Genomic DNA, 24,946 nt, shown 5'->3' on the forward strand with positions numbered 1-24,946 from the left:
GTTTCGTTTAATTGGCTCAATGCATCAAAGGCTGCACAGTCAAATAAAAGAAATTAAAATTCCGTAATTATGAAAAATGATGTTGGTCTGGGAGGAGTAAAGTTTTGAAGGTGACTTTGTGGCTCCCTTGGGGAAAGTTAGAAGGAAGCGTAGCACGCAGCACTGAGGGGGTTTCAGTTCAAACCACAGGAGTATGACTGTGTTTCTGGGGATGATTTGCAATGGAGAGTACATGCCAAGTATACACACATACCGCATTCAGATTGTTTTCTTTCCTTTTTAGAGACAATCTAACCAGTAGTTAATAACTCCAAAACAAAAGCATTGTTTCTATATAATACATATACCTTTCTCTCCACTTCTCAAAAAAAAAAAAAAAGGAAGAAAGAAAGAAAAAGTTTATTTCCATGAAATTTCCTTGGAAATTCTTCTTATTTTCTTCATAGTAAGTCTCTAACCTCAACTAAGAGACATGTTTGAAAAAGAGGAGGTGACAATATAAAAACATTTCCAGGCAGACATGGTGGCCATGCTTAGAAAGCACTGAAGTGCTGGCTTTATGCTGTTGACAGAAGTTAATTGAGCATCTCCTATATGGTGAAAAACAAAACGGAAGAGTCCTGTTCTCGTTAGCCTTCGGTCTAGTAAGAGTCAACAAAACAACAGCAGGGTTTCTTTTCTTTTTTTTTTTATTAGTTTCAGGTGCACAAGACAAAGTAATACTTAGACGTTTATCATTTATATCCCTCACACTGTGTGAACCCCCCTCCCACCATCCGCTATCCCTCTGACATCGCACAGAGCCATTACATTTCCACTGTCTCTATTCCTAATGCTGTACTTCGCTTCTTGTAAGTATATACATACATATATATGCATATATATGTAAAATTATAGTTGGCATTCATTATTGTTCAGTTTCAGGTGTACAGTGCAGTGATCAGGCATCTACATATCCCTGAGGTGGCCTCCCAAATGGGACACATGTCCATCGGATACCCTATAAAATCTTTATAACATTATTGATTACATTCCCCAAATTAATTTTCAGAACCCCATGGCCATCTTGTGGTTACCGATGGTTTTCTAATCCCCTCACCTTCCCCCTTATCCCCACCCCCTCCCATCTAGCAACCCTCAGTTTTTCCTATCTCCAAAACTGTTTCTGATTAGTTCATTCACTTATTCTTTTCTTTAGATTCCGCAAATCAGTGAGATCATATGGTATTTGTCTTTCTCTGTCTGACTTATTTCACTTAACATAATGTACCCTAGGTCCATCCAGGCTGTTGCAAATGGTAAGATTTCTTTCTTCTTTATGGCTGCATAATATTCCATTGCATAAATGTACCACAGTTTCTTAATCCAGTCGTCTACCGATGGGCGTTTCGGTTGTTTCCATATCTTGGCTATTGTTTATAGAGCTGCAATAAACATAGGAGTGCGTAAAGATTTTTGAATTGGAATTTTGGATTTCTCCGCATAGATACCTAGGAGTGGAATTGCTGGATCATAAGGTAGTTCCATTTTTAGATTTTTGAGATACCCCCATACTGTTTTCCATAGTGGCTGCACCAATCTGCAATCCCACCAACAGTGCACAAGCGTTCGCTTTTCTCCACATCCGCGCCAGCATTTGTTGTTTGTTGATTTATTGATGATAGTCATTCTGACTGGGGTGAGGTGGTATCTCATTGTGGTTTTTATTTGCATTTCTCTGATGGTTAGTGAGGTTGAGCATTTCTTCATATGTCTGTTTGCCGTCTGTATGTCCTTTTTAGAAAAATGTCTCTGCATGTCCTCTGCCCATTTTTTAATTGGGTTGTTTGTTTTTTTGGAGTTGAGTTGAGTGAATTTTTTTATAGATTTGTGATATTAACCCCTTATCAGATATATCATTGGCAAATATCTTTTCCCATTCAGTAGGATCCCTTTTTGTTTTATTGATGGTTTCCTTTGCTGTGAAAAAACTTTTTAGTTTGATGTAATCCCACATGTTTATTTTTTCTCTTATTTCCCTCGTGCGAGGGGATATATCAGTGAAAATCTTACTCTGGGTAATGTCTGTGAAGTTTCCTCCCATATTTTCTTCTAGGTATTTTATGGTTTCAGATCTTACATTTAAGTCTTCAAGCCATTTTGAATTTATTTTTGTATATGGTGTAAGGAGGTGGTCCAGCTTCATTTTTTTGCATGTGTCTGTCCAGGTCTCCCAGCACCATTTATTGAATAGACTGTCTTTACCCCACCGTACATTCTTGCTTCTGTTGTCGTAGATTAAATGGCCATATAGGCATGGATTTACTTCTGGACTCTCTACTCTGTTCCATTGATCTATGTGTCTGTTTTTATGCCAGTACCATGCTGTTTTGATTACTGTAGCCTTGTAGTATAATTTGATGTCAGGTATTGTTATACCTCCCACTTTGTTCTTATTTCTCAAGATTGCTGAGGCTATCCGGGGTCTTTTATGGTCCCATATAAATTTTAGGATTATGTGTTTTATTTCTGTGAAAAACGTCGTTGGTAGTTTGATAGGAATTGCGTTGAATATGTATATTGCCTTAGGCACTATGGACAGTTTAACTATATTAATTCTTCCTATCCATGAACATGGTATGTGTTTCCGTCTATTTGTATCTTCTTTCATGTCTTTCTTCAGTGTCTTATAATTTTCTGAGTACAGATGTTTTACTTCTTTGGTTAAATTTATTCCCAGGTGTTTTATAGTCTTTGGAGCAATTGTAAATGGGATTGCTTTTTTAATTTCTCCTTCTGATGTTTTATTATTGGTATATACAAATGCAACTGATTTCTGAATAAGGGTTTTTTATTAAAGGCTCAATTTTATACTTCATGACTAATTTCTGGCTTTGATTTATCCTTTTGCTGCTATTTAAAATCAAGTGCTAATATAAATAAGTAGCACATTTTTAATCACTACCGAAAAGTTGATAGTAACTTCAGGTGAATTAAGTAACAGGCAAAGGGAATGTGAATCAAAATGGATTATGAACTAAAGACATTTGAAAAGCTGGTGTGCCAATATTCTAGACTTTAAAAGTCTGTGAGGTTTTATTAAGTGATGGGCTTATCACGTGGTGGACCTTTCTCTTTCCATTGGTTTATAAAACTAAGGCACAGCGACAGGAACTTGGTTAAAGGAGGCAGTGGCTTTTTTAAAAAAAATAAACTTCTCTTTTGTTGTTTCAGTTTTGTTTTCTTTGTTTGTTTTTAATTTTGACAACATAAACACAACATGAAATTTACCATCTTTTGTAAGTGTCCGGTTTTGTAGTGTTAAGTTCATTCACAGTTATGCAGCCATCACGACCATCCATCTCCAGAACAAATTTCATCTTGCAAAACTGCAACTCTGTCCCCATTAAACACTAACTCCCCATTTTGCCTCCCACCCAGACCCTGGCAACCACCATTCTATTTTCTATCTTTATGAATTTGATTACCCTAGGTACCTCAAATAAGTGGAATCATACACTTATTGTGACTGGCTTATTTCACTCAACATAATGTCCTCAAGGTTCATGCATTTGGTAGCATGGGTCAGAATTCCCTTCCTTTTTAAGGCTGAATAATATTCCATTGAATGGATAGACCACATATTGTTTATCCATTCATCTGTCAATGAGCATTGGGTTGCTTCTATCTTTTGGCATATTGTTGTGTTGTGTGTTGTCAAGTTGTAGGAGTTTGTTATATATTCTAGGTATCAATCCCTTATCCAAAATATGATTTGCAAATATTTTCTCTGACTCTGTAGGATGCCTTTTCATTCTGTTGACTGTATCCTTTGCACAGAAGTTTTTAATTTTGATAAAGTCCAATTTTTGTTTGTTTGTTGCCTGTGCTTTGGATATCATATCTAAGAAATCATTCCCAAATCCAATTTCATTAAGGCTTTCCCCACATTTTCTTCTAAGAGTGTTATAGTTTTAACTCTTAGATTCAGGACTTTGATCCATTTTGAGTTAATTTTTGTATATGGTGTAAGGTAAGGATCCTTTTGCATGTGGATATCCAGTTTTCCCAAGACCATTTGTTGAAAAGACTATTCTTTTCCCATTGAATGGTCTTGCCTCCCTGTTGAAAATCATTTGACTATATATGCTAGGATTTATTTCTGGTCTCTCTACTCCATTTGGGATGTATGTCTGTTTTTATTCCCATAATACAGTGTTTTGATTACTGTAGGTTTGTAATAAGTTTGAAACCAGAAAGTGAGTCCTTCAACTTTGTTCTTCTTTTTCAAGATTGTTTTAGAAAAACATAAACTTTTTCTTTGAGATAATTGTAGATTCCCATGTAGATATAAGAAAATAATGCAGAGACATCTCATATATATTTTCCAGTTCTTTCCAATGTGAACATTTTGCAGAACTAGAGCCCGGCATCATAACTGGGATACTTACCATCACAATGGTGAAGCTGCAGAGCAGCTGTTACCCCTTGTTGTCCGTCCATAGCCACACCCACTTCCCTGCACCCTCCCACTCCCCATCTCTGACCCCTGGCAACCACTGATCTGTTCTCTGCTTCTATGATTTTATCATGTTAAGACTTTTATATAAATGGAATTACCCAGATATACCCTTTGGGGATCGACCTTTTTATCTAAACATAATTCCCTGGAAATCCATCCATGTTCTTTTATGTGTTGATAGTTTGATCCTTTTGATTTCTGAGTAGTGGTCCAGATGATGACTTTTTAAATTTCTTTCATTTCCTGTATTGTCTTCCTGCATCTTTTGACCTTTGACACCATGTCGTTAAAAGAACCATGTCACTAAGAGAGCAGGAGGAGGCTGAAAATAAAACAAAATTTCAGACCTCTCTTTAGTGCTTCTCTGTGGAGGACCCTTCATAATTTGGCGAAAGACACTTTGTTGATACTGAATTGGTGGCTTTAAATATATGACCCAGAACAAAATCTTCGTTTTGTTTGATAGGGAATGAAATATTATTTGTCACAGGAGGAATTTCTCATATGCTGTGAAACACTGCGGTCTTTCATTATCACGTGGAATGTGGAAGTCCAGGTTTCCAGTTTGGTTCCCCATGTCGGCCTTAAATAAAACACTAAACACTTTCTCCCTGGCAGAAAAGCCACCGAGAGCTTTCCTTCAAGGCATCTTCCAACATCACACGTGCATTGAGTGCTTTCTGTGTGCCAGGCACTGGGGACACGAGAGATGAATGGTGCAGACATAAGTCTTGAGCTTTGTGATGCTGACTGAACTTGGGGTTTATTGTTTCTATACGTATTTATGGAGTACCGATTAGATGCCATTTTACTGAGCTCCAATGAGGAGGACACAAGTGAATCAGGGACCTCTCTTGCCATCAATCTTGAGAATCTTACACGAGTATATCAGGAAGAATACAAGCTAAAACATATGTCAACATAGAGAAAGTACCAGACTGTCCCCAAAGTCAGAGAGCCTTCCTGAGCCTGGGGCCTTATCTGAGTCATTCCTGTTGATTTAAACCCAGTGCCTGGCAGTTAAAAACACTTCATCAGTGTGGTGGGTTAAGTCTTTGATTGATGGATGGATTGATTGACAGAGATGGCATTTCAGCTGACCTTTGAGGGATGAGAAACATCCAGATGCGTGGAGTCTGAGGAGTGGGTATTCTAAGCAGAAGGACTTGCATAAGCTAAATAAAGAATAGTGAAGGCGCCAGAAAACTCCAGGGCGCCCATTACAAGAAACCCCAAGTAATTCAATTTAGTTGGAGCAGAAGGTTACAGGAAATTATAGGACATACATTTGAAATGACCCAGGAGCCAGCATCTACATGGCCTTACACGCCAGACCTGGGACTATGTTCTTCGGTGGCAAGAGAATGCTATTGAAGACATTTTTTTTTTTTAGTCTTATCTGTCCATAGTTCTGATTTATGACTTTTTTTTTTTTAATATATGAACTTTCTCATCTGAGGAAGTGGCACTTAATGAGATAGGGTTCCAGGTTCAATCCCAGTTGGGGCCTGTTGCCCTGGCACAGTTGGATGACCTATGACCCACGTGTATACCCTGACCTAAAATCTAGTGCTGTCATTTCCGGGGGTGGGGGGAGGCGCATTAAAGAAAAGCATCCCCAAAATAGGGAAATGAACTCAAAAACCGATGTTTGACTTTTGGATGAGAAGTATTTTCAGCTATAAAGGCCAGTGTCTCTCAGAGGGTTGACCCGGTTGCCCTGCTCTAACCTCTTTTCCTTAACAATCTTATATCTGGCACCTCCGCTTGCTGAGAGAAGAGGTGACTGCGCTCTTTTTCCTGGTCTCAAGAAAAGGTTGTGAAGATCTATTGTATGATACTGTTCTAATATTTGTTGTTCTTCGCGATACGCTTATCTCTTTACGGCAGAAATAAACCCTACAAAGCCATGTTTCCTCTCTCTCAAGGAATCTACATTCAGATTGTTCTTTTCTTTTTCTTCCTCCATCACTTTGATTATGCATTTGGATTTCTCACAGACAATCCTTCAGGGACTTTGCCTTTAAAAGTGAAGTTAACTTATATATATATATATATATATATATATATATATATATATATATATATACCCTGTTGAGTAGCTTCTAGGGGCCTACCACTCGGTGCTATGGGGTTCAATTCTAATTGTTCATTCATTCATTCACTCATTTATTCATGTTTATTGAACACCGACTGTGTGCTAGAGAGGCAGGCAAAATGTGTGCCCTCATAGAGCTTACATTGTAGAACTTACAATATTTTGGAGGAAGATTCCTTTTCATGCAGCAATTGAGTGTGTATAACAGAAAAAGATATAAGAAGGAATGCCAAAATATACTAAATAGTGATAGCTAATATTTGTTGAGCCTGTGCTGTGTCCTAAGTTCAGCTTATCTTTTTATTTAAGCCTCACAATGGACTATTTTGCCCATCTTATAGACAAAGAAATTTTACAGGGGGTAAGTAAAAAGTAAATGATAGGCAAGAGATTTGAATCCAGGCAGTCTGATGCCAGAGCCTATAGTTTTAACTACTACTTTACATTCTATGACCTCAACCGTATAGTATTGATGATAAAAGTCAATCTGGAAGGAAGGAAACTAATATTGACTTCTTTGTCAACGCCTGCCCCATCTGTGCACACACGTGGGGTAGGACCAAGACCTCCGGCCTGGGCAGACTGTGGGGGCAGTGAGTTAATATCCAATGCTCTGGACGAGAGGAGTAACTTGCAGGGTGTCAGACTGAAGGCTTCAGACCCAGGCAAAGCCGGCATCTTCTCCAAGACTGAGATGGGGAAACTGAGGCCCTCAGGAGAGTGGAGCAGCAATAATCTCATGCTGAAGTTGAAACTCGGCAGAGGGGTGGATTTTGACTGGCTGGGTTTAACCTGCTATCAGGAGTCTCTCCTGGAGAGGAAGAGCTGCCGCTCCTATGGAGTCACGGAGTCCTGGCTGGCCACTCCAGTTCTGAGGAGCACGCTCGGAAGGTTCAGTGACGAAGGGTAACAACTTGATGGAGTGGCCTTGGCTGCCACACCTTGAGCCATGTCAGCCTTACCTTAGAGTCCCCAGGTCAGAGAAGTGATCCTCGATCTCTCCAGACAGGACCTTGGTGTGTCACCTTCTCCCTGGAAAGTTCCAGGTCTATCTCAGTATTCTAGCTCTTGCCCGGTCCTGGAACCAACTGGAAGTTGCATCCCACGTTCCCTGGGGCCTGGACCAGGGGCCCCCGTGAAGGAACATTTGCCTGGGGGCTGAGCAGCAGATGGATAACCTTTTTGTTTCATTTAATTCCCTAATTTTTCTTTGGTAGGATTGTATTTTGCTATTTTCTTTCCATATCTCACCTCCTTTTGCATCTTACCATCTCCACTGCTGGTTGCTATGCTTCTCAATTTACACATTTCATTAATATATTACTTCTGCCCTTCTCAGTCATTAATAAAGATGTTAAATAATTCTGAACCAATACCCACCCCTGTGGAGCCCTACAGGACATTTTGCTTTAATTAGTTATGCTACCTTTCATCTTTCTAATGTCCCCTGGTTTCATATTTCCAGCTGGTTTTGAATCCATGTGACTTTTTATCCAGTCCTGTTTGAACTAATTTCATGAGTGAAAATCTGAGAGATGTTTTACTGAGTGTTGATTCAGGTCCAGGCCTACAGAGAGCTTTGCTGTATTCAGATTTTTTAAAACAGATTAATAGAGTAAAATTTGGTCTTAATAAACTGAGCCTTCCTAACATACCTCTTTTCAATATTCTTTTCAATCATAGCAGTATTTTCTCCATTAATGTCATGGTAATTTGAATTGTGTTGACGACAGACTTCACAAAAGGTACTCTTACTATCAGGAGTAATCCTCTTAGACCTTTTCAAAGATAACTATTTCTCAGTGGTTGTGCTATTTCCAATATCCTATAATTACTTTGTTTTTAAAAAATAAAATAAAAATAATTGGGTATTCAGTAATCACCTAATTAACCAGTTTCTAATGTGCTTTCTTGTACAAAACAGGGAGTGATTTAAACTCGTGAGCGACCAGAGTTCATAGTATTTTATTAAATAATGTAAAATCATGCAGCCATTTAAGAATGACTCTTAAGTCTTTAAAATGTAATTGACAGGAAATGGACTATTCTGAGGTTAATTGCTGGACCACATAAGGCTGTGAAGGTCTTTGGTATTTTGATTCGATATATGGAAATCCTTGGACATAGGATGGGAGAGGAATCTCACCCGTAGGGCTCTAAGAAATTGTTTCTTTGTATCAAGCTAGATTATGTTTTTAAATTAACCAAACCCTTCTATGTGGGAGCTTGTGGGGGCCACTACTTCATGTCCGCCTGTGAGTTAACTCTTGATTAAAATACAAAAGTCAACCTAAAATTTTAAGTGTGTGGAACAGTTGTGGGGAGATCATTCTTTGCCTTTTGTGTGTATTGGATTTTTGAAATCCTTCTCAGTAAAAATAGAACACGATGCATTTCTAAGAATTGTTGCAGGCATATGGTACAGCCACATAGCTACCCAGTCTTGTCTTTTTTTTCTCTCTTGTATACCTGCACCATGTATTTAATGAGGTCCTCTTGACTCACTTATTAAGATTAAGAGAGTTTCTCCAAGCAAACAAAGGACAACTAATCTGACCCTCTTTGAAAGCAGAGTAGAAGCATCTGCTTTCATGAGATAGGCCAGGCTGGATTCCATCCGAGACAGCCAATGGACACTTCTTTAAACAATAAGGTTTTAAAATGAAATCCTTTTCAAGTAGGCAAGCCATCTCTACTCAGGGGGAAATAAAATGTTAAGAAGGCAATGTGGCAGGTCCTCTGATGGTATTTGTAGAGCCATTTAAGGAGCAAAATATCACCCCCTTAAAAATCTTGTGTACATTAGTTATACAAGGGCTCTCTTTATCCTCTGCTGAAAGTGCCGAAGTAGCATCTACGTGGCACATTTGAAAACTGTGCTTGAATGGACACCCGCAGTATAATTATAAGAAGCAGAAAGGAATATCTAGATAGAAACCTGGGAATCATAGTTGACTTGGATGTAAAAATGAATCCGCATCCATGTTACATAAAATAAAACACACAATTTCTCTTGTCCCTCTAGGAATACAGTGGACTCCTCTAGTGTAGGAGTCGACAACTTTTTTTCTTCAGAGAGCCAGACAACAAATATTTTAGGCTTGTGAGCCATGAGGTCATGTATTTAAAGACAACATTTTAGTATCAACAAAACGTCTTTCGCCAAATTACGAAGGGTCATCCACAGAGAAGCCCCGAAGACAGGTCTGAGATTTTGCTTATTTTCAGCCTCCTCCTGCATGGTTCTTTTAACCACACGGTGTCAAAGGTCAGCCATGAGATCTCTGTAGTAACTACTTACCTCTGCCGCTGCAGCCACAGAGAACACACAAACGGGTGGGCGTGGCTGTGTTCTAAAAACACTTTCTTCATGGACGATGAAGTTTGAATTTCATGTATTTTCACATGTCATGGAATTCTATTCTTCCTTTGACATTTTTTCGTGGGCCATATCAAAACAAGCTATAGCCTGGATTTGGCTGCTTTAGGCAAATCCAGTAGCTTGCCAACTCCTGATCTAGTGCACACATTCTTCTTCCTCCCCCGCCGCCCCTCCCACCCCAGCACCGAGCAACATCCTAGGGACCCTGTAGGTGTGCAGGAAATGCTTGTTCACTGAGCTGTCCCGATGTCAGAGCAAAGAGTAAGCCTTTTGCTATACAGCACACACTTGACATTTGCAAGGGATTTATCTTTAAGTCTTTGCTAATCCCTCCATTCCAAGTACCACTCCTGCAGATAATTTTTCCCATAAAATGCACTCAAGTATAACAGAATAATTAAAGTGACCCTTTCAGGTCCTTCGTGATTCTATAAATATGGGACTAAAGTCCTTTACTAAGTGATTAAAATAAATTGTGTCACCGAAATCAATTCTCTGTCACATTACATCATTGCGGTGATGACATTGACGATGAATTTACCTCAATCTGAAAAACCGATCCATAGTAATAATGAGTGATGGTGACTTCTCTACCATATAGCACCTGTGTTTGCCAAGGAGCAGAATGATAACACATCCCTTTCAGCAGGATAGTCAGGCCCCACAGCCCAGCAAGGCCATCATGCTGAGTGTCACAGGTACAAAGGAGCAGAGATATTAGGCTGCTTCAAGAAACGGGTGGTAGGCAGGTGTTGGACGTGACTAAAACTCGCCCAGCACTTTAAGTGGCTTCCTCCTAAATTTTATCCTCTAAGTGGATATAGTCGACGTTTATGTCTTAGCCCAATTTTACATGATTATGTGTCTCTGGACCTGGGGGTTGTTTTCAAATATCAAGAGTGTGAGTATCATATTCACTCATGCTGAAGACCTGCTCTGCTTTATATTGGCCAGAATCTTAGGGTCTTATGTCCTGTTTTGGTCGCCATGTTATAGAATACAGATGTACCAGAAATGGTCTACAGAAGAACAACAAAATATCAACGTGATAGACGGTGGCAGCGATAGGAGAAAAGTGAAAGAAATCAGGATTGTTTTGTCTCTGAAAGGGAAAATGATTCTTGCCATCAAAATAGGTCTTTTTTTTTTTTTTTCCTTTGGGGAATTTGATTAGACATTGCAAATGGAGAAGTAAGGTGTATAAGCCTACCTAATATGGGGCCAGGTATCAGATGATTCCAAGGGAAACTTACTTGATAAAGAAAGGCCTGATAAAGCTTGGAATGGGTACCACGGTGGCGATGGTGGTATTTGCAAACCATGGAGAAGAAATGGTTGGTCACATGACATCCAACTACTTGATATTAGGTGACTGAACAGGTTGATTTCTCGAGGTTTCTCCCCTGCAGTGTACCCTTGATTCAAATAGCCTGACTGAAACAAACAAAAAATAGGAACTCCTTTCTTGGGAATTAAATTTACCCAGAATGACATTTATTCCCACTTAATGATGAGTGTCATTGGCTGATGATCAGTGGACTCTTTGTCTTTTTCTTCGTTTTGTTACATTGTAAATCTCCAGGGGCTGTAAGGCAGGGAGCACTTTTGAGGCCCGAGTGATGTCTCCCTCTTCAGACAGAATGTCAGACTCTTCAACTGTATTTTCAACTGTCTTGTGAGACAAAAATTAATTGGTTTGACCTCATGCTGTCGCATGTTGAGAGACATGAATCCTCAACATTCTTCCTTGAATACATTGATTTCATTAAACACTGTCTGCTTGTTTGCAAAATGTTGTAATTTCCCAGTGATTTCTTCGAACTGCAGCACATAAACAGGTTTTTTGGAACAGTGCCATTTCTTAGCTTTGATCTTGTGTTATTATCTTTTATTTCCAATAGGTCTTCTACATTGAGTCCATTGAGCCACAGAAAATATCGACCTTAGGGAAAAGGAACGTGATAGTCACGGGAGCAAACTTTACCCAGGCATCTAACATCGTAATGATCCTGAAAGGAACCAGTACTTGCGATAAAGATGTGTGAGTTAAAATAGTAATAATTTATCCTTGGTAATATAGAGAAAAGCTAAAACTTATGCCAAAGAAATACAACCTTTATACAGTGAAATTATTCCCATGTGCCAGAGTGGGCCAATTGTTTTGCATATGTGATCTAATTTCAAAAAAGAAAATCATTTATACACCACATTTGAAGTTAATAGTGAGAGAATCTGTCTCATGTTACCACCTCACCTTCCCCCCCCAAAAAAAATCTCAGAACACAGTAATTTCAGATGTCTTGATTTGTTTTCATTAACAAAATCAAGTATTTTGAGTAGCAAATATCCTTTTGAAGATGATACACTTAGAAAAACAGTTGAGTACCTCAGAATTTGATGGGGAAATATGACAGTTCTTCCAATGGATTGCTCAAAGTTGAAAAATGAAACTTTCTGATCCATTTTATTCTCTATAGCCTTCTCTTTATTGTATTGTTTCAGGCTCAAATAATAACTAAATGGAACATAATATCTGCTCAGTGTACTACTTGAACATAATTATTTCTATGACTTCTTTCCCCCTAACTCATCCTTTCAATGAGATTTCTGAGAGAGAAAAACTGTCAGTGTCTCACTGACATTCTTGTACAAATGTTACCTTCCCCCCAAAAAGGAGAGGTGATAATAATAACACAGCAGATAATCCGAGTTTTCTGCTTGTTAGCTTTTATAAGTTTGGGCTAATTTGAAGTAAAAGATGTTGCAGTTGACGTGAAGTATCATACTGAGCTTGTTCTCATCATGGAAATGTGTGGAAGACAATCTGCTAAAGCGTGGTGTTTTGGTTTTTAACTACGAAAACAGATTTGTACAGTATTTTAATCTGCCACACTTATTTACTGAATTTTCTGTTTTAATTCATTTGCCACGCAAAACTGCCGTCCCCTTCCCGTCCCAGCAGTAAATTCGGGTTGTCTGTCATCTTGATTGGGAAAAGCTGCTCATCGGTGGCCTTCCTCTGTTCTGCTATTTACCAGAATTTTCAAGCACATATTAATGGCTATACCTATGAGACATAGGTGTTTTTGTGACATTGATCGTGGCTAAATATCTTACTGCAAAAATCTTTCATTTTGTGTAACAAAATCTGAAGCTAGACTCCTGTATGTTCACTGACAGGCAATCAACTTTGCTGGAAAATAAGTAGTTTTTCAGAGCTTTACCCTATTTCTGACTCTTTATGCTCTCATTTCAATTCTGAATGTGACTTGAGATACTGCAGTTATTAAATTAAATCACTAAGAGACCTTCCTGCATGTAGCATTTCACTAACCACATTTGGGTGGTGAACCCAAGTTCACGAGCAGTAAACGTAATACCCAGTTAAACCTTTATCTGAGTTCATGCTGTAATCCCAAACTCTTTTCATATAGTGTTTTTTAAATGCCTAATTATTCTAAAAGATAAAAATAACGAGGATAGTAGTGGAATGACCCACATTTCCGCCTCTCTCCTTCCAAAATTGACAAAGAAGTTTGAAGTTTAATGATCAGCCATTTGATGATGAATTTCCTAGAGCCAGAATGTAAATCTGAGGTAGTGTAAGTACACATGGACTCAAATGTTTTTTGAATTTGCCTTATTGTTAGACTCTACTATTATAACCTAAAGTGTATGTGCATTACAGTTAATAACGGTGCACATATCCTTTAAGTAGTAATAATAAGTTCTCATGCAGCATAATTATACTGAGCATTATTCAGATACAACCCAGTCTTAATGATTTGCTCTTTGGAGGGTCACAGTAGACGTGAGGCACAGAGGGAGCTGCAGGTTACAGAGGGAATGTTGTCAAGGCTTTGCTTTGCCTCCTGAAGAGTGACAGGGCACACCCTGCAGATGTCAGGAGCACCCAGGACAGGCCCAGCTAATTTCAGGCTGGATATCCTTTGGGGTGCAGCGTGGCTCTGACGGCTGATGGATTCTTGGCTCGTGGCATGGTCTTTAGGCATAGGCTCTCTGCTCTTTGTACAGCAGAATTCCCATCTCTGTCCTGGGTTGGGTTCTGCCTTCTCAGTGCTTGCCTGGGACTTCTCTTTTTTAAGCGTTTTGTTATGGACATTTCCAAACATATGCAAGAGAAAAGAGTGTAATGACCTTTTCTCTACCCATCCTCCTGCTTCAGCACTTACCAATGTTTGCCAGTCTTGTGTCTTCTGCATTTTTGGAGGGGAGGGAAGAATGGCAGCTGGAGTTTTGAAAAGCATATCCCAGATACCATATCCTTTCACTTATGAACGTTTCAGTATATATCTCTAATGGATAAGGATAGTGCCATTCTCGTACTCAACACAATGAACAGTCATTCCTTAATGTAACTTAATATCCTGTCCATGTCCTGCTTTCTGTTAGGGCTTCTTAAGGGCAATGGTTATTTTTCCCCCCACTGCTAAGGGAAATACAAATAAAACATAGAAATGCACAAAATAAAGAGAAACCCTGCCCCAGATAATACCCAAACTGGATAAGTGGCCCCTAATTAATCCATAGCTGTTCTGATAGTTCATGAACGGCTGTAGGTCATGAAATTCATATGCTGTCACCTGCACAATCAACTGTGCTAAGTGTCTGTGCCATTTAAGAGTTCTTTTTCTACTCCTTTTTAGGATACAGGTTAGCCATGTGCTAAATGACACCCATATGAAATTCTCTCTTCCATCAAGTCGAAAAGAAATGAAGGATGTGTGTATCCAGTTCGATGGCGGAAGCTGTACCTCTGTGGGACCCTTGTCTTATATTGCTCTGCCACACTGTTCCCTCATATATCCTGCTACCACCTGGATCAGGTACTGTCTAGATTCATATCTTCATCTCGTTGTGGTTGAGAAGGCCAGATGTATAATGATCATGAATTTCATTCAAATAAATATAGAAATAATAGTCCTATTTAAATTCCTCTCACAGAATTCCTCTTAGATTTATTCCTGCAAAACAACTGCATACCTGGCAACAGGTTGCTTCCTACTGTAAAGGTGAATGCAATGAGCATATCCTGTTTTACTCTTAGCCGTGGCTGCCTGAAAACTTACCGCTGAGATGTTTGTTCATACCCTGGTTTCTCTTCAGATTATATAAATCTTTCACCTTTTAAAATGTTTGTTCAATTGTAGTAACTATTCTTGGCCTAGGTTTCTGGTACAAATACACAACCCTCTTCACTATGTCTCACTCCTGCCCACAATGCCAAGCCTCTCCTTTCTTACATCTTTCATTTTATAATGTTATAACCTTTAGAATAAGCTGTTTTGAATAATTTGAGGGACTATTGGGAGCTATCTAAATGGAAAGTAGTATCTACACTTCAAAGATACTCCCTAAGTGAGAGATGGAAATTCTAAAATAAACTCTTCCGGATGACTCCAATATATCAGGAAAAAAGAAATTCTCTCCCTACTGGAATTTAAACACACATTCAGATTTTGGAATATAATCCTAAAGATATTTTCTTCACCTAACACGGCAAGTAACTAATTTTCAAAGTACTATCTAGATGAAAGTATAGATGAAGCTTTGTTTTAAAAAAGAAAGATAAAGAAAACAAAAAAGGGGAAAAAATCACTTCTGATATTCTTATTTAAGATTACGTGAGAGGTGATGCATTAGGCTGCTCGGGCTGACATAGCAAGGTACCACAGACTAGGTGGCTTAAGTAACAGATATTTATGTCATCAAAGTTCTGGAAGCTAGAACTCCAAGATCCAGGTGCTGTCAGGGTTGTTTTCTTCTGAGGCCTCTCTCGTTGGCTTGTAGATGGCCTTCTCCTCCTGTGTCTTCACCCACGCCCCCCACCACCCCCGCCCCATACCTATCTCTGTCCTAACCTCCTCTTTTTATAAGGATACCAGTCGGATTGGATTTGGGCCTACCCCAATAAACCTTATTAACCTTAATTACCTCTTTAAAGTCCCTATCTCCCAATACAGTCACATTCTGAGGTACTGGGGTTTAGGACTTCAGCAATTCCACCCATAACAGTCTCATGAGGAAAATGGAAATTTCTGACCTAAGGCTCTAGCATGGCTCTGGGTCTAATAATTTTATAACCTGTAGAATAAGCTGTTTTGAATAATTTGAGGGCCTAGTCCTATTTAGATAGGACTAGTGACCTTCCTCTAAACACGGATGTGGCACCCCCCGCTTGCCTAGTGTGCCATATTTGTTGACTCAGTTAGCTCTCACAAGCGTGAGGGCTCTTGGGAGTGGCCCCTTTTGCAGATGAAGAAACTGAGGCATGGACTGTTCAAACTACTTGCCCAGACTCCCAGGCAGTCTGGCCCAGGGTGCTGCTCTCTAAGACACCAGTGTTCTGCTTTGCCATGAAATAAGAGGCATCTTAATATCCAGTTGATGGTGATATTCAGAGTCTGTGTCTTGCAGTGACTCCTGGGCAGGAGAGTGGCCTGCTTTTCTAGTGATGGTGACAGTCTGGCACGACTCCCACTCAGCCCTTCCTCCTGGTGGCTGGAGGGTTCAAGGCTCAATGTCATTCTCCTGTGCTACACACGTTGGCCTGCTGGTGCCCACATCCTGGTCCTGTCATCATCGTCTCCGCTGACATATGCAGGCTTCTGTCCCCTGGAATGAGTGTCTAGTGACCTACACGAACGAGGGTGCAAGAGCAGCCAGAGCTGTGGACAGCTGTTTATTTCACATTTAATGACCACTTTGCTTATATGAGATTATGTGCTGAGAATATGTGAGATCGTTTGGCTTGGTTCTGGATAGAGAGAATGTAGCTGTTATTTATATGTTCACCAAATAGGAATATATACTTTTAATGTCGTTTGTAATTTGGTCTTGCCCAAAGTGTTGCCTGCCTCCCTAAATGAAGTATAATTGGGAGGTTGGGAGTTTGATTTTGAAAATTGTTATATTTTAGTATCTTCATATGGATTAAGCAGCAATCAAACAAAATTCTGTTTAGTGAAACCTTTTCAAGGTACACTTGATGATCTTATTTTATGTGGCAACGTGATACAACAAAACTCGAAATTCTGCAAAATAATTTGGGCATTTTCCTACAAATTACAACAGGATCCGATGTGAATTTTTATATTTACGTATTTTAAAAACAATGACATTTTAGCCAGTATCAGTAAAAGACTTCTAAAATTGTTCTGCATTTGAAATTAAAATTTGTTAATTTGCTCTCAAGCATAAATGAGTTTAACATTAAGTGTGAATAAATTGATAGCTTTGTTCATAAATGTAAAATGCCTATGTGTTTATTATGAAACTCCTATTGTTGCTTTCTTCCTTGCAGTGGTGGTCAAAACATAACCATCATGGGGAGAAATTTTGATGTAATTGACAACTTAATGATTTCACATGAGTTAAAAGGAAACATAAATGTAAGTCTTCAGCTGCTTTGTAATAGTTATTTTCAAGGATGATTTTGTTTTTATCACACATGTGTTGGGGGATATCGTTTATTTCCGTGTCTTTGTGATATTATATGCTTTTACCTGTTGCATGATATATACCATCTGTGCTGCAGTGGAAATTGTAAGACCTTATACTTGTAGTTGAGTATTTCAAGTTGTGCCATTGAGGAAAGAGGAATTCACTTGGTCTGAGAAGACCTGCCATTTCTTCCATGTGTGATTTATGGCAAGTCACTTTAATGAGACAATGTTTATGACTATGTGTGAAAATGCCTTGTGAATGGCGAAGGTGTGAGGTAAAGAAGAACAGCACTTCTGTGAAGAGGAGGTGGCTTTCCCATTGCAGAGACAACTGTGGTTCAGAGGTTCAGTGACCCACTAAAGTCCCCGAGATCTTGTCGTAGGCTTCTTCTCTTGCCATCGTCTCTTTGACCCAGTTTGGTTCCTTCCTTCTGACCTCGTCTCTTCTTACCTTTCATCTCCCCACACAGTGGTATGGTGCCCAACCCTTGGCCAGTTCTTACACCAACAGGAGTGAGTCACAGGTCTCGTGCCAGGAAATGATGGATTTCAGATACAGGTTGGGGCCTCTGAGTGCACTTCTGAACTCTTCCTGAATGCTCCCCCCATGGGCCCTCCCCCTTTCTCTCCTTCCTTAATGAGATTTGAAGGTAGCAGCCTCTCCTGGGCCCAGCCTCACCACTTCCTGTCAAAGCTGGCAGGTTCACCACAGACCTAGCCCCGCTTGGGACCAATGTGGGTTCAGACCTAGGTACAGGAGGCCTTCCTAAGTCATCCTTACAGCCTTGTCATATACATGTCCACCTACTGACACACTTCAGAGCCAGTTCCAAGCCTCACATTGTATCTGATGTCAAGCCACATCTCCGTGATGGGAACACGTCCCATTGAATTGTTTGCATAGACTGACCCTCTGACCAGAGGCTTTGCCTAAATTTGTAAGTGGACTTGCTCTCCCTCCCCACTGCTGTTTCTAGGTCAAGTAGAACTTATTGTGCACCTACTAGGGGCAAAACACTTTAATTCATTCAGGGAAAAAGACAAATAAGATAGTCACATTGCCTTCATAGAGAAAGAGAGCAAATCTCCACTGGAATTGAAAGTTGAGAGCACAGAATGTCCTCAAAATCTAGGTCCTCTGATTCCCTTCCAGCTCAGAAACCCCGTAAGTGTATTTCTACATGAAGGGTAAATTAAATATGGATGGAATTAAGAGTGTCTGCAGAGTGGAGCAGGATGGGCCGAACATGGATGGGTGGGAGCAGGAAGGCAATTTCAGTGCAGAGGACGAGGGCAGGTTACTTCCTGGCCTGTGATGGGAATATATCAGTCGTGCTCAGCTAGAACCTGGAAGTGTTAGGAATGAGCAAGACGGATGGCTGGGAACCTGTTGGGCTGTAAGAGAACGCTAGAATGAAAACTTTGCCCATAAGTCTGTAGGTAAGGGGGAGAATTGAAGATTTTTAAGCAGGAAATGACATGAGTATAGGTACCCGTTATAATGGTTATTTTGGCAAACGTGCATGAGATGGTCTGGAGAAGCAATAACTGAAAAAAGTGGCGGGAGACCAATGAGAATACTGACGCAAAGTCCAGATGTGTTTGGGATGTGAGCAGGGCCCATGGCTGAGCCTTCCACGAGGCTGTTATCAGTAGGGCAGGTCTAGCGTGCTGGGGAGAGTGTGGAGCTGGAGATGATTGCATCACCTTTCTAAAGTTGTCCTAAGAGGGAGAATTGGAACGACTTTATGGGAATGAGAGCACAGAGGAAGAAGAGAAGATCGCCTAGCATGGAATCTTGCAGAGTCGCTTCATTTTAAGGAGTGAAAGCAAATCAGATGGCCAGTGACGGTGGCCAAGCAGTTGCCTGGAAACTAGAGGGAAAGCATTTCCAGTAGTGGGAGCTAGTCACTAGTGTGGAAACTGAGTTGAGGATAATGAGGCGAGGGTGACCCTGCCACTGGTAATCTTTCCAGAAAACATCTCTAATAAGAAGCTGGCCTGCTGGGGTCACAGCCATGGGTAGTGGGGTTGGTTTTCATCGTAGTATCAGGACGTGAACGAGAGACTCAGGGCTGTCATTTGGAAAGGTGTTAAGGGGGAAGAAGGTTTTGCTTGTTCAAATCTCAGCCCTTTGCATCACATTTTCCCACCGATTGCCTCTTGCTACCCTCCGTTTTATACTCCAATATTAGAGAGTACATAAAAAAGGAAAATTCCCCACCCGACCAATTTCTTTTCATAAGTTTTATTGTTCTTCTTTAAAACATTTGTCAACCTCCCTTTCCCAGCAGCTTTCAGGCATTTGCATGCCTGAAAATGACAATATTTATGTAAAGTGGGCCATACGTTATGCATTGTTTCTAGTCTTCATGCTCTTCATTTGTTTCCCCCTATTTTCTGTTAGGCTTGCAAAGCCTTTTCCTCCTTGTGGTTAGTGATTTCTGCTAAAGTGCTGCAGAAGGGTTCCCCAACCAAGAGTGACTTAGCCAGCTTCTTGCAGGCCAGCAGCTGCCCCGTAAGAACTCCTGTTCCCCCTTCCTGGAGTTGTTCGAGACTCAGTCTTGGTGACATGAAGGACACACACAGGCCTGTTGGTGCAAAGTCTTTCCCTTTCTCTCGCCTCCTTCTTTCTGTGTACCATTTTTTACCATTGCATACCTTCTGGCTGCTTTCATTGTCATTAATGATAATAATAATAGCTAGCATTTGTTGAGCTTCTACTGTGTGCCAGTCACGATGCTAAGCATTTTTTCATGGATAATCTCATTTAATGTAGCCCTCATATAATTTAATGAGCTGTCATCTAATTTCATTTCATGTAGGGTTAATTCAGCTCTGCGAGGTAGGCAGTATTGCTAGTCCATTTTACAGGTGAGAAAACAGAAGCACAAAGAAGTTCAGTTGCCTGGGTCACTTAGTTCTTAAATCCCAGAGCTGGAATTTATTAACGAAGCTGTTCAATGTGCTTTTCTTCTCCCTCAGGTCTCTGAATATTGTATGGCGACTAACTGCAGCTTCTTAGCCCCCAGTTTAAAGAGTTCAAAAGTGCGAACGAATGTCACTGTGAAGCTGAGAGTTCAGGAGACCTACTTGGATTGTGGAAGCCTGCAGTATCTGGAAGACCCCAAATTTACAGGGTATCGGGTTGACCCTGAGGTGGACACAGAATTGGAAGTAAAAATTCTAGTATGTTTTCCTTTCTTCATGTGGGCTGTGCCCCCCTCGACTGGAAAGGTGTGCTTATGTTTGTGAGTTTCTATGTGCGCCCTGATTTCTTCATCTTCGCTTTGTTCTTTCCAGAAAGAAAATGATAACTTCAACATTTCCCAGAAAGACATTGAAATTACTCTCTTCCACGGAGAAAATAAGCAATTAAATTGCAACTTTGAAAACATTACTAGAAATCAAGATCTCACCACCATCCTCTGCAAAATTAAAGGCATCAGAACTGCAAATAGCATTGCCTCCTCTTCCCAGAAAGTTCGAGTAAGTCACCTGACAACTCTCCCTGTTAGTTTTACCCTTTGGGGGGGAATTCCTTGGCTAAACCAGAGGCAAGAGTGGAATCTCTCTTGGAACTTTAGATCTTCACTTTAAATAGAAGATACACAAAGCCCGTATTGTTAGCCCAAGCAAAACTCCTCCAGGTAGCTGCCAGGATCCATCATGAGTCTATTCGGACGTCAGAGCATTGAACACAACATTGTCTATAATATTAATGAGTCCTACAGCTTTTGTTCTAGCCATACGTTGAGACTGTAGCATCTGCCAGCAGAATCTCTAGACCCCTTGATGAATGAGCTGTCCTTGTTTTCCCAAATGCCGAGGTGACATGGCTTAGCAGAAACGGGGCCTCTCCACATCAGAGGAACGTTTGGTCTCCTGGACACCGGATAATCTATGGCCGGTGGGCTGCTTCCTCCACCATGAAGTCTTATTTGCCGCGATGAATCTTTTCTCAGACATGTTTGAGGGGCTCAGCACTGGTATATTTATGTCCCCCAATAAAGATGTGAGGCCAGGGGGAAGGGAAACATATTAGAAGCCTCCCTTTATAGTGTTCATGCCATATGAGGCTGTGCAAGTCTATCCCGAAAAAAAATGCTTTATGATCTATAGTCATAAATAATTGGATAAAGGACAAGAAAAAAGAGCATGAGACTAGAAGGCAAAACGAAAATGTGTTCATGTCCCAGCTGCGCCAGTTAATAGCTGTGTGGCCTTAGATAAGTCACTGAGCTTCGCCGAGCCCTCCTTGGTCCATCTGTTGTATCGTAAAGATGGCAATAATCATTATCAAATCAATAACAACTGCTCCCCGCATGTCCAGTTAGCTGAGAAGAGCAAACGCTGGCATTCTTCATTATTCATGAAATAGCTCCTGAGCACCTCCACTGTGGTGGGGACAGAGCAGAGAAGAAAACGGGCAAAAAATACCTGCATTTATGGTGATTCCCTAAAGATACAAAGCAAAGAAAATGAATGAAAAGTGTGTTAGATGGTGGTCTGCGATGGAGAACAATGAAGCAGGGAAGGGTAGGAGCCGGGGGGGCCGTGCTCAGTTTCACGGTAGTGGGCAGAAATGGTCTCCCTGTAAAGATGCCGTTGGCGTGAGGACCTCAAGGAGAATGCGGGAATGAGCTGTGGGCGACCCTGGAGCAGAGTGCTCGGGGGCGGGAACCTACAAGGGCCTGAGTGCGGAGTCTGCCCGCTGCGTTTGAGGAGCCACAAGGAGGCAGGTGTGGCTGGAGTGGAGGGAACAAGGGAGAGTATTGGGAGGGAGTGGGAGAGTTAGTGATGGGAGTGGGGAGAGCTGACAGATTACTAGGACCTTGTTGGCCATGGCCATCGGGAGACCTTGCCTTTGAGCTCTAGGAAGGCACTAAAGAGTTTTTTGAGCAGCAGTGCCATGAATCATGTACTTAAATGATACAGCACATTTAGTCTTCACGACAGCTCTACAGAGGCGCTACCGACACTTTAAAGACCAGGAAAGGGAGGACTGGATGGTTGAGTAACTATCTCAAGCTGCCACAGCTGGTAAGGAGAGCCGGTGGCAAAGCTGGGATTTGGGACCTGGGCTCCCTGGGTCCAGAATCTGTGCTCTGGCCGCTTTGCTCAGACACCTCCATTGGGGTGGCCATGGCTCCTGGGACGGAAATGTGCCTTAATAGTCATGTGCGTGTCGATGCAAAAAGAAGGCTTGATATAGAGTTTTCCCCTTTATAAGCTTTACAAAATTTTCATAGCCAAAAACTAAAATGTGAAAAGGCCCTCAGGCACCATCCAGGCAGCATTGCCAAACTGTTTTTTGTCGCAAAAAAACTCAAAATAGGCCTGCCAAGAAAGTGTAAGATGTAGAAGAGTTGCTTCCTTAGTCAAGGGGTAAGGGGCTTCTCACCCTCAGGTTACCACCTCTTTAAGCCCCCAGGGCAAAGAGGACCAAGGTTTAAAATCTCTAGGTCTAGTCCAGCACATCTCAATTGACAAATCCGGAAACCAAGATAGAGTGAATGTTCTTCGTTGGCTCAAAGTCACATAACTAAACTGTCCCAGAGATGGGACTGGAACTCAGATATCCCACCTAGCTCGCCACCTCTTTTCTATCCTGGGGCAAACCATTTGGGGGAGAAAATTGTATAGATGGATATGGTACCCAACTTGACTGGGTCTAATTATACTCTTTGTCCCATCAGGTCAAACTGGGAAACTTGGAGCTGTATGTCAAGCAGGAATCTGTTGCTTCCACTTTGTATTATCTGATTGGCCTTCCCATCTTGCTAGTGATTGTCATTTTTGGTAAGTGCCCTGTTTAATTTTGTCAGAGAAATGATTCCCTGGGGACTCTCCTCAGGCAGGCCGACTTCCAGCTTTCACTGATGTATTAATGGATGAAAACCCAAATTAAAACTTTGGGACAGGAATAATAGGTACACGATGAGGGCTTTCTAAACATTTTTAGGGTGCTTTATGAATAAAAGGCTGGATTACGAAGACAGTATCTCGGTGTTTCAGAAATCGAATCCACATTGCTTCCCCGACCCTTTGAATTGTGATGACAGATGTCCCATTGATTCCCTCAGAATTCTTCTAAGATTTTGGACTCCCATGACCTGGTCACCTCATCCTGCCTTCTCACCTGGGATTTTGGACTCCCAGGTGGTGGTCATATCATCCTGCCACCTTATTCTGCCATCCTGCCCCTCACCCCCACCCCAGCCCTGCTTTTCCTGGCAGAACTATATTTTAGAAATGTGATCTCTGCCATCTAGTAAAACATTCCAAGGCTCATTCAGGCACAGCAATCTCATGGTGGTTGCTCACTGGCTGAGTCGGTCCCACCGATGTGTTTCGTTTGGCCCACACAGCATTTTTTAAAACTTGGAAGAAGTTGACAATATTTTTTAATTAGGCGATTCACAGTTTTACAAACCTCTTGAAAATTTGAAAGCTCCAGGTCATTGGATCCCCATTTTTCCAGTAGCATCAGTTTGCTGGAGCTGAGGACCACTTGCAAGAGGGCACAAGTTCAATGGGGTTTTGCCGCAGTCTCCACCACTCCCTAATGTTTCCACTCAGGTCACTTAACACATCTGTGTACCTGGTACCAGAGCCATTCAGTTTGTGACCTCTAGTGCTGAGCTGCTTTTCATTTTAACCCTGTTTCCTCTTGTGTTCTTAGAAAAAATAATTCTTCTCCACAACTAATGTAGCACTTCATCTTCCTTGATTGAACGCAGGGAACCTTCCTAAAGTTTTCTGTTCATCGTTGCTAATGTATCCTTCCAGATACTCGCTCCCTTACACATTCACTCATCCATCTCTGCATCCAATTACCTTGTGTTTATTGAGCAGCTGTTATGTTGCTTATAACTATGCCAGTCTCTGGAGCTACAGAAGATGAGCCTAGTGCTTTATCTTGGTTGGTTCCCAATCCAGTGAAGGAAAGATTGATGTGTCTGATTAACTGGCCTAATGGAATGAACTAATTTTGCAGATACTCTGTTTTGCCCTGTTGATGATCATTTCAGGTATTTTTGTATGCTGTCTCTAAGTTGTCTACCCCCGTTATGTCTACCCCAGAATTGGGCTTGATATTTTAATGAAGTCCTGGCTGGTACAGCCTCCAAGTAAGAAGATTTCTTGTAAATTCTAAATGCTGGGCTCCATTTTGAGAATCCGCTGATACTAAGATGCTATAGACATAACAGCCTCACCCTAAATTCACGTCCACTTTGAGGCTCACTAGAAACCTGTGACCTCTCTCTGCCTGCCCCTTCACTCTCTTTTATAGAGACTGTTTATGCTCTTTAAGGTGAAGTGGGCTCAATTTGACATATTGCTTTTGGCTTCATTGGAATCTGCAGAGTCCTTTGAAATTCTCATCCCCTCCTTCCCGTGATTCCAGCGAGGCATGTGTCATCAGCAGCTGGAGTAAGTGAACTCCTCAGTCCATCAATCACATCACCAGTGAAAACACTCAACACACCTGGCCT

At 41.0% G+C, this 24,946-nt stretch overlaps 1 protein-coding gene across 2 annotated transcripts in view; it reads left to right on the top strand.

The window, feature by feature from the left end:
* Positions 1-24,946, top strand: part of PLXNC1 (plexin C1) — a 142,952-nt gene that overhangs the window by 68,512 nt on the left and 49,494 nt on the right. For both annotated transcript variants that reach the window (XM_081061185.1, XM_081061184.1), the window contains exons 10-15: positions 11,883-12,022; positions 14,649-14,828; positions 17,306-17,393; positions 20,433-20,636; positions 20,751-20,936; positions 23,147-23,249. In XM_081061185.1, the coding sequence (XP_080917311.1) occupies positions 11,883-12,022; positions 14,649-14,828; positions 17,306-17,393; positions 20,433-20,636; positions 20,751-20,936; positions 23,147-23,249 (901 nt within the window). The remainder of the gene's footprint in view (positions 1-11,882; positions 12,023-14,648; positions 14,829-17,305; positions 17,394-20,432; positions 20,637-20,750; positions 20,937-23,146; positions 23,250-24,946) is intronic.

The sequence above is a fragment of the Rhinolophus hipposideros genome (assembly GCF_964194185.1).
Source record: "Rhinolophus hipposideros genome assembly, chromosome: 9".
NCBI lineage: Eukaryota > Metazoa > Chordata > Mammalia > Chiroptera > Rhinolophidae > Rhinolophus > Rhinolophus hipposideros.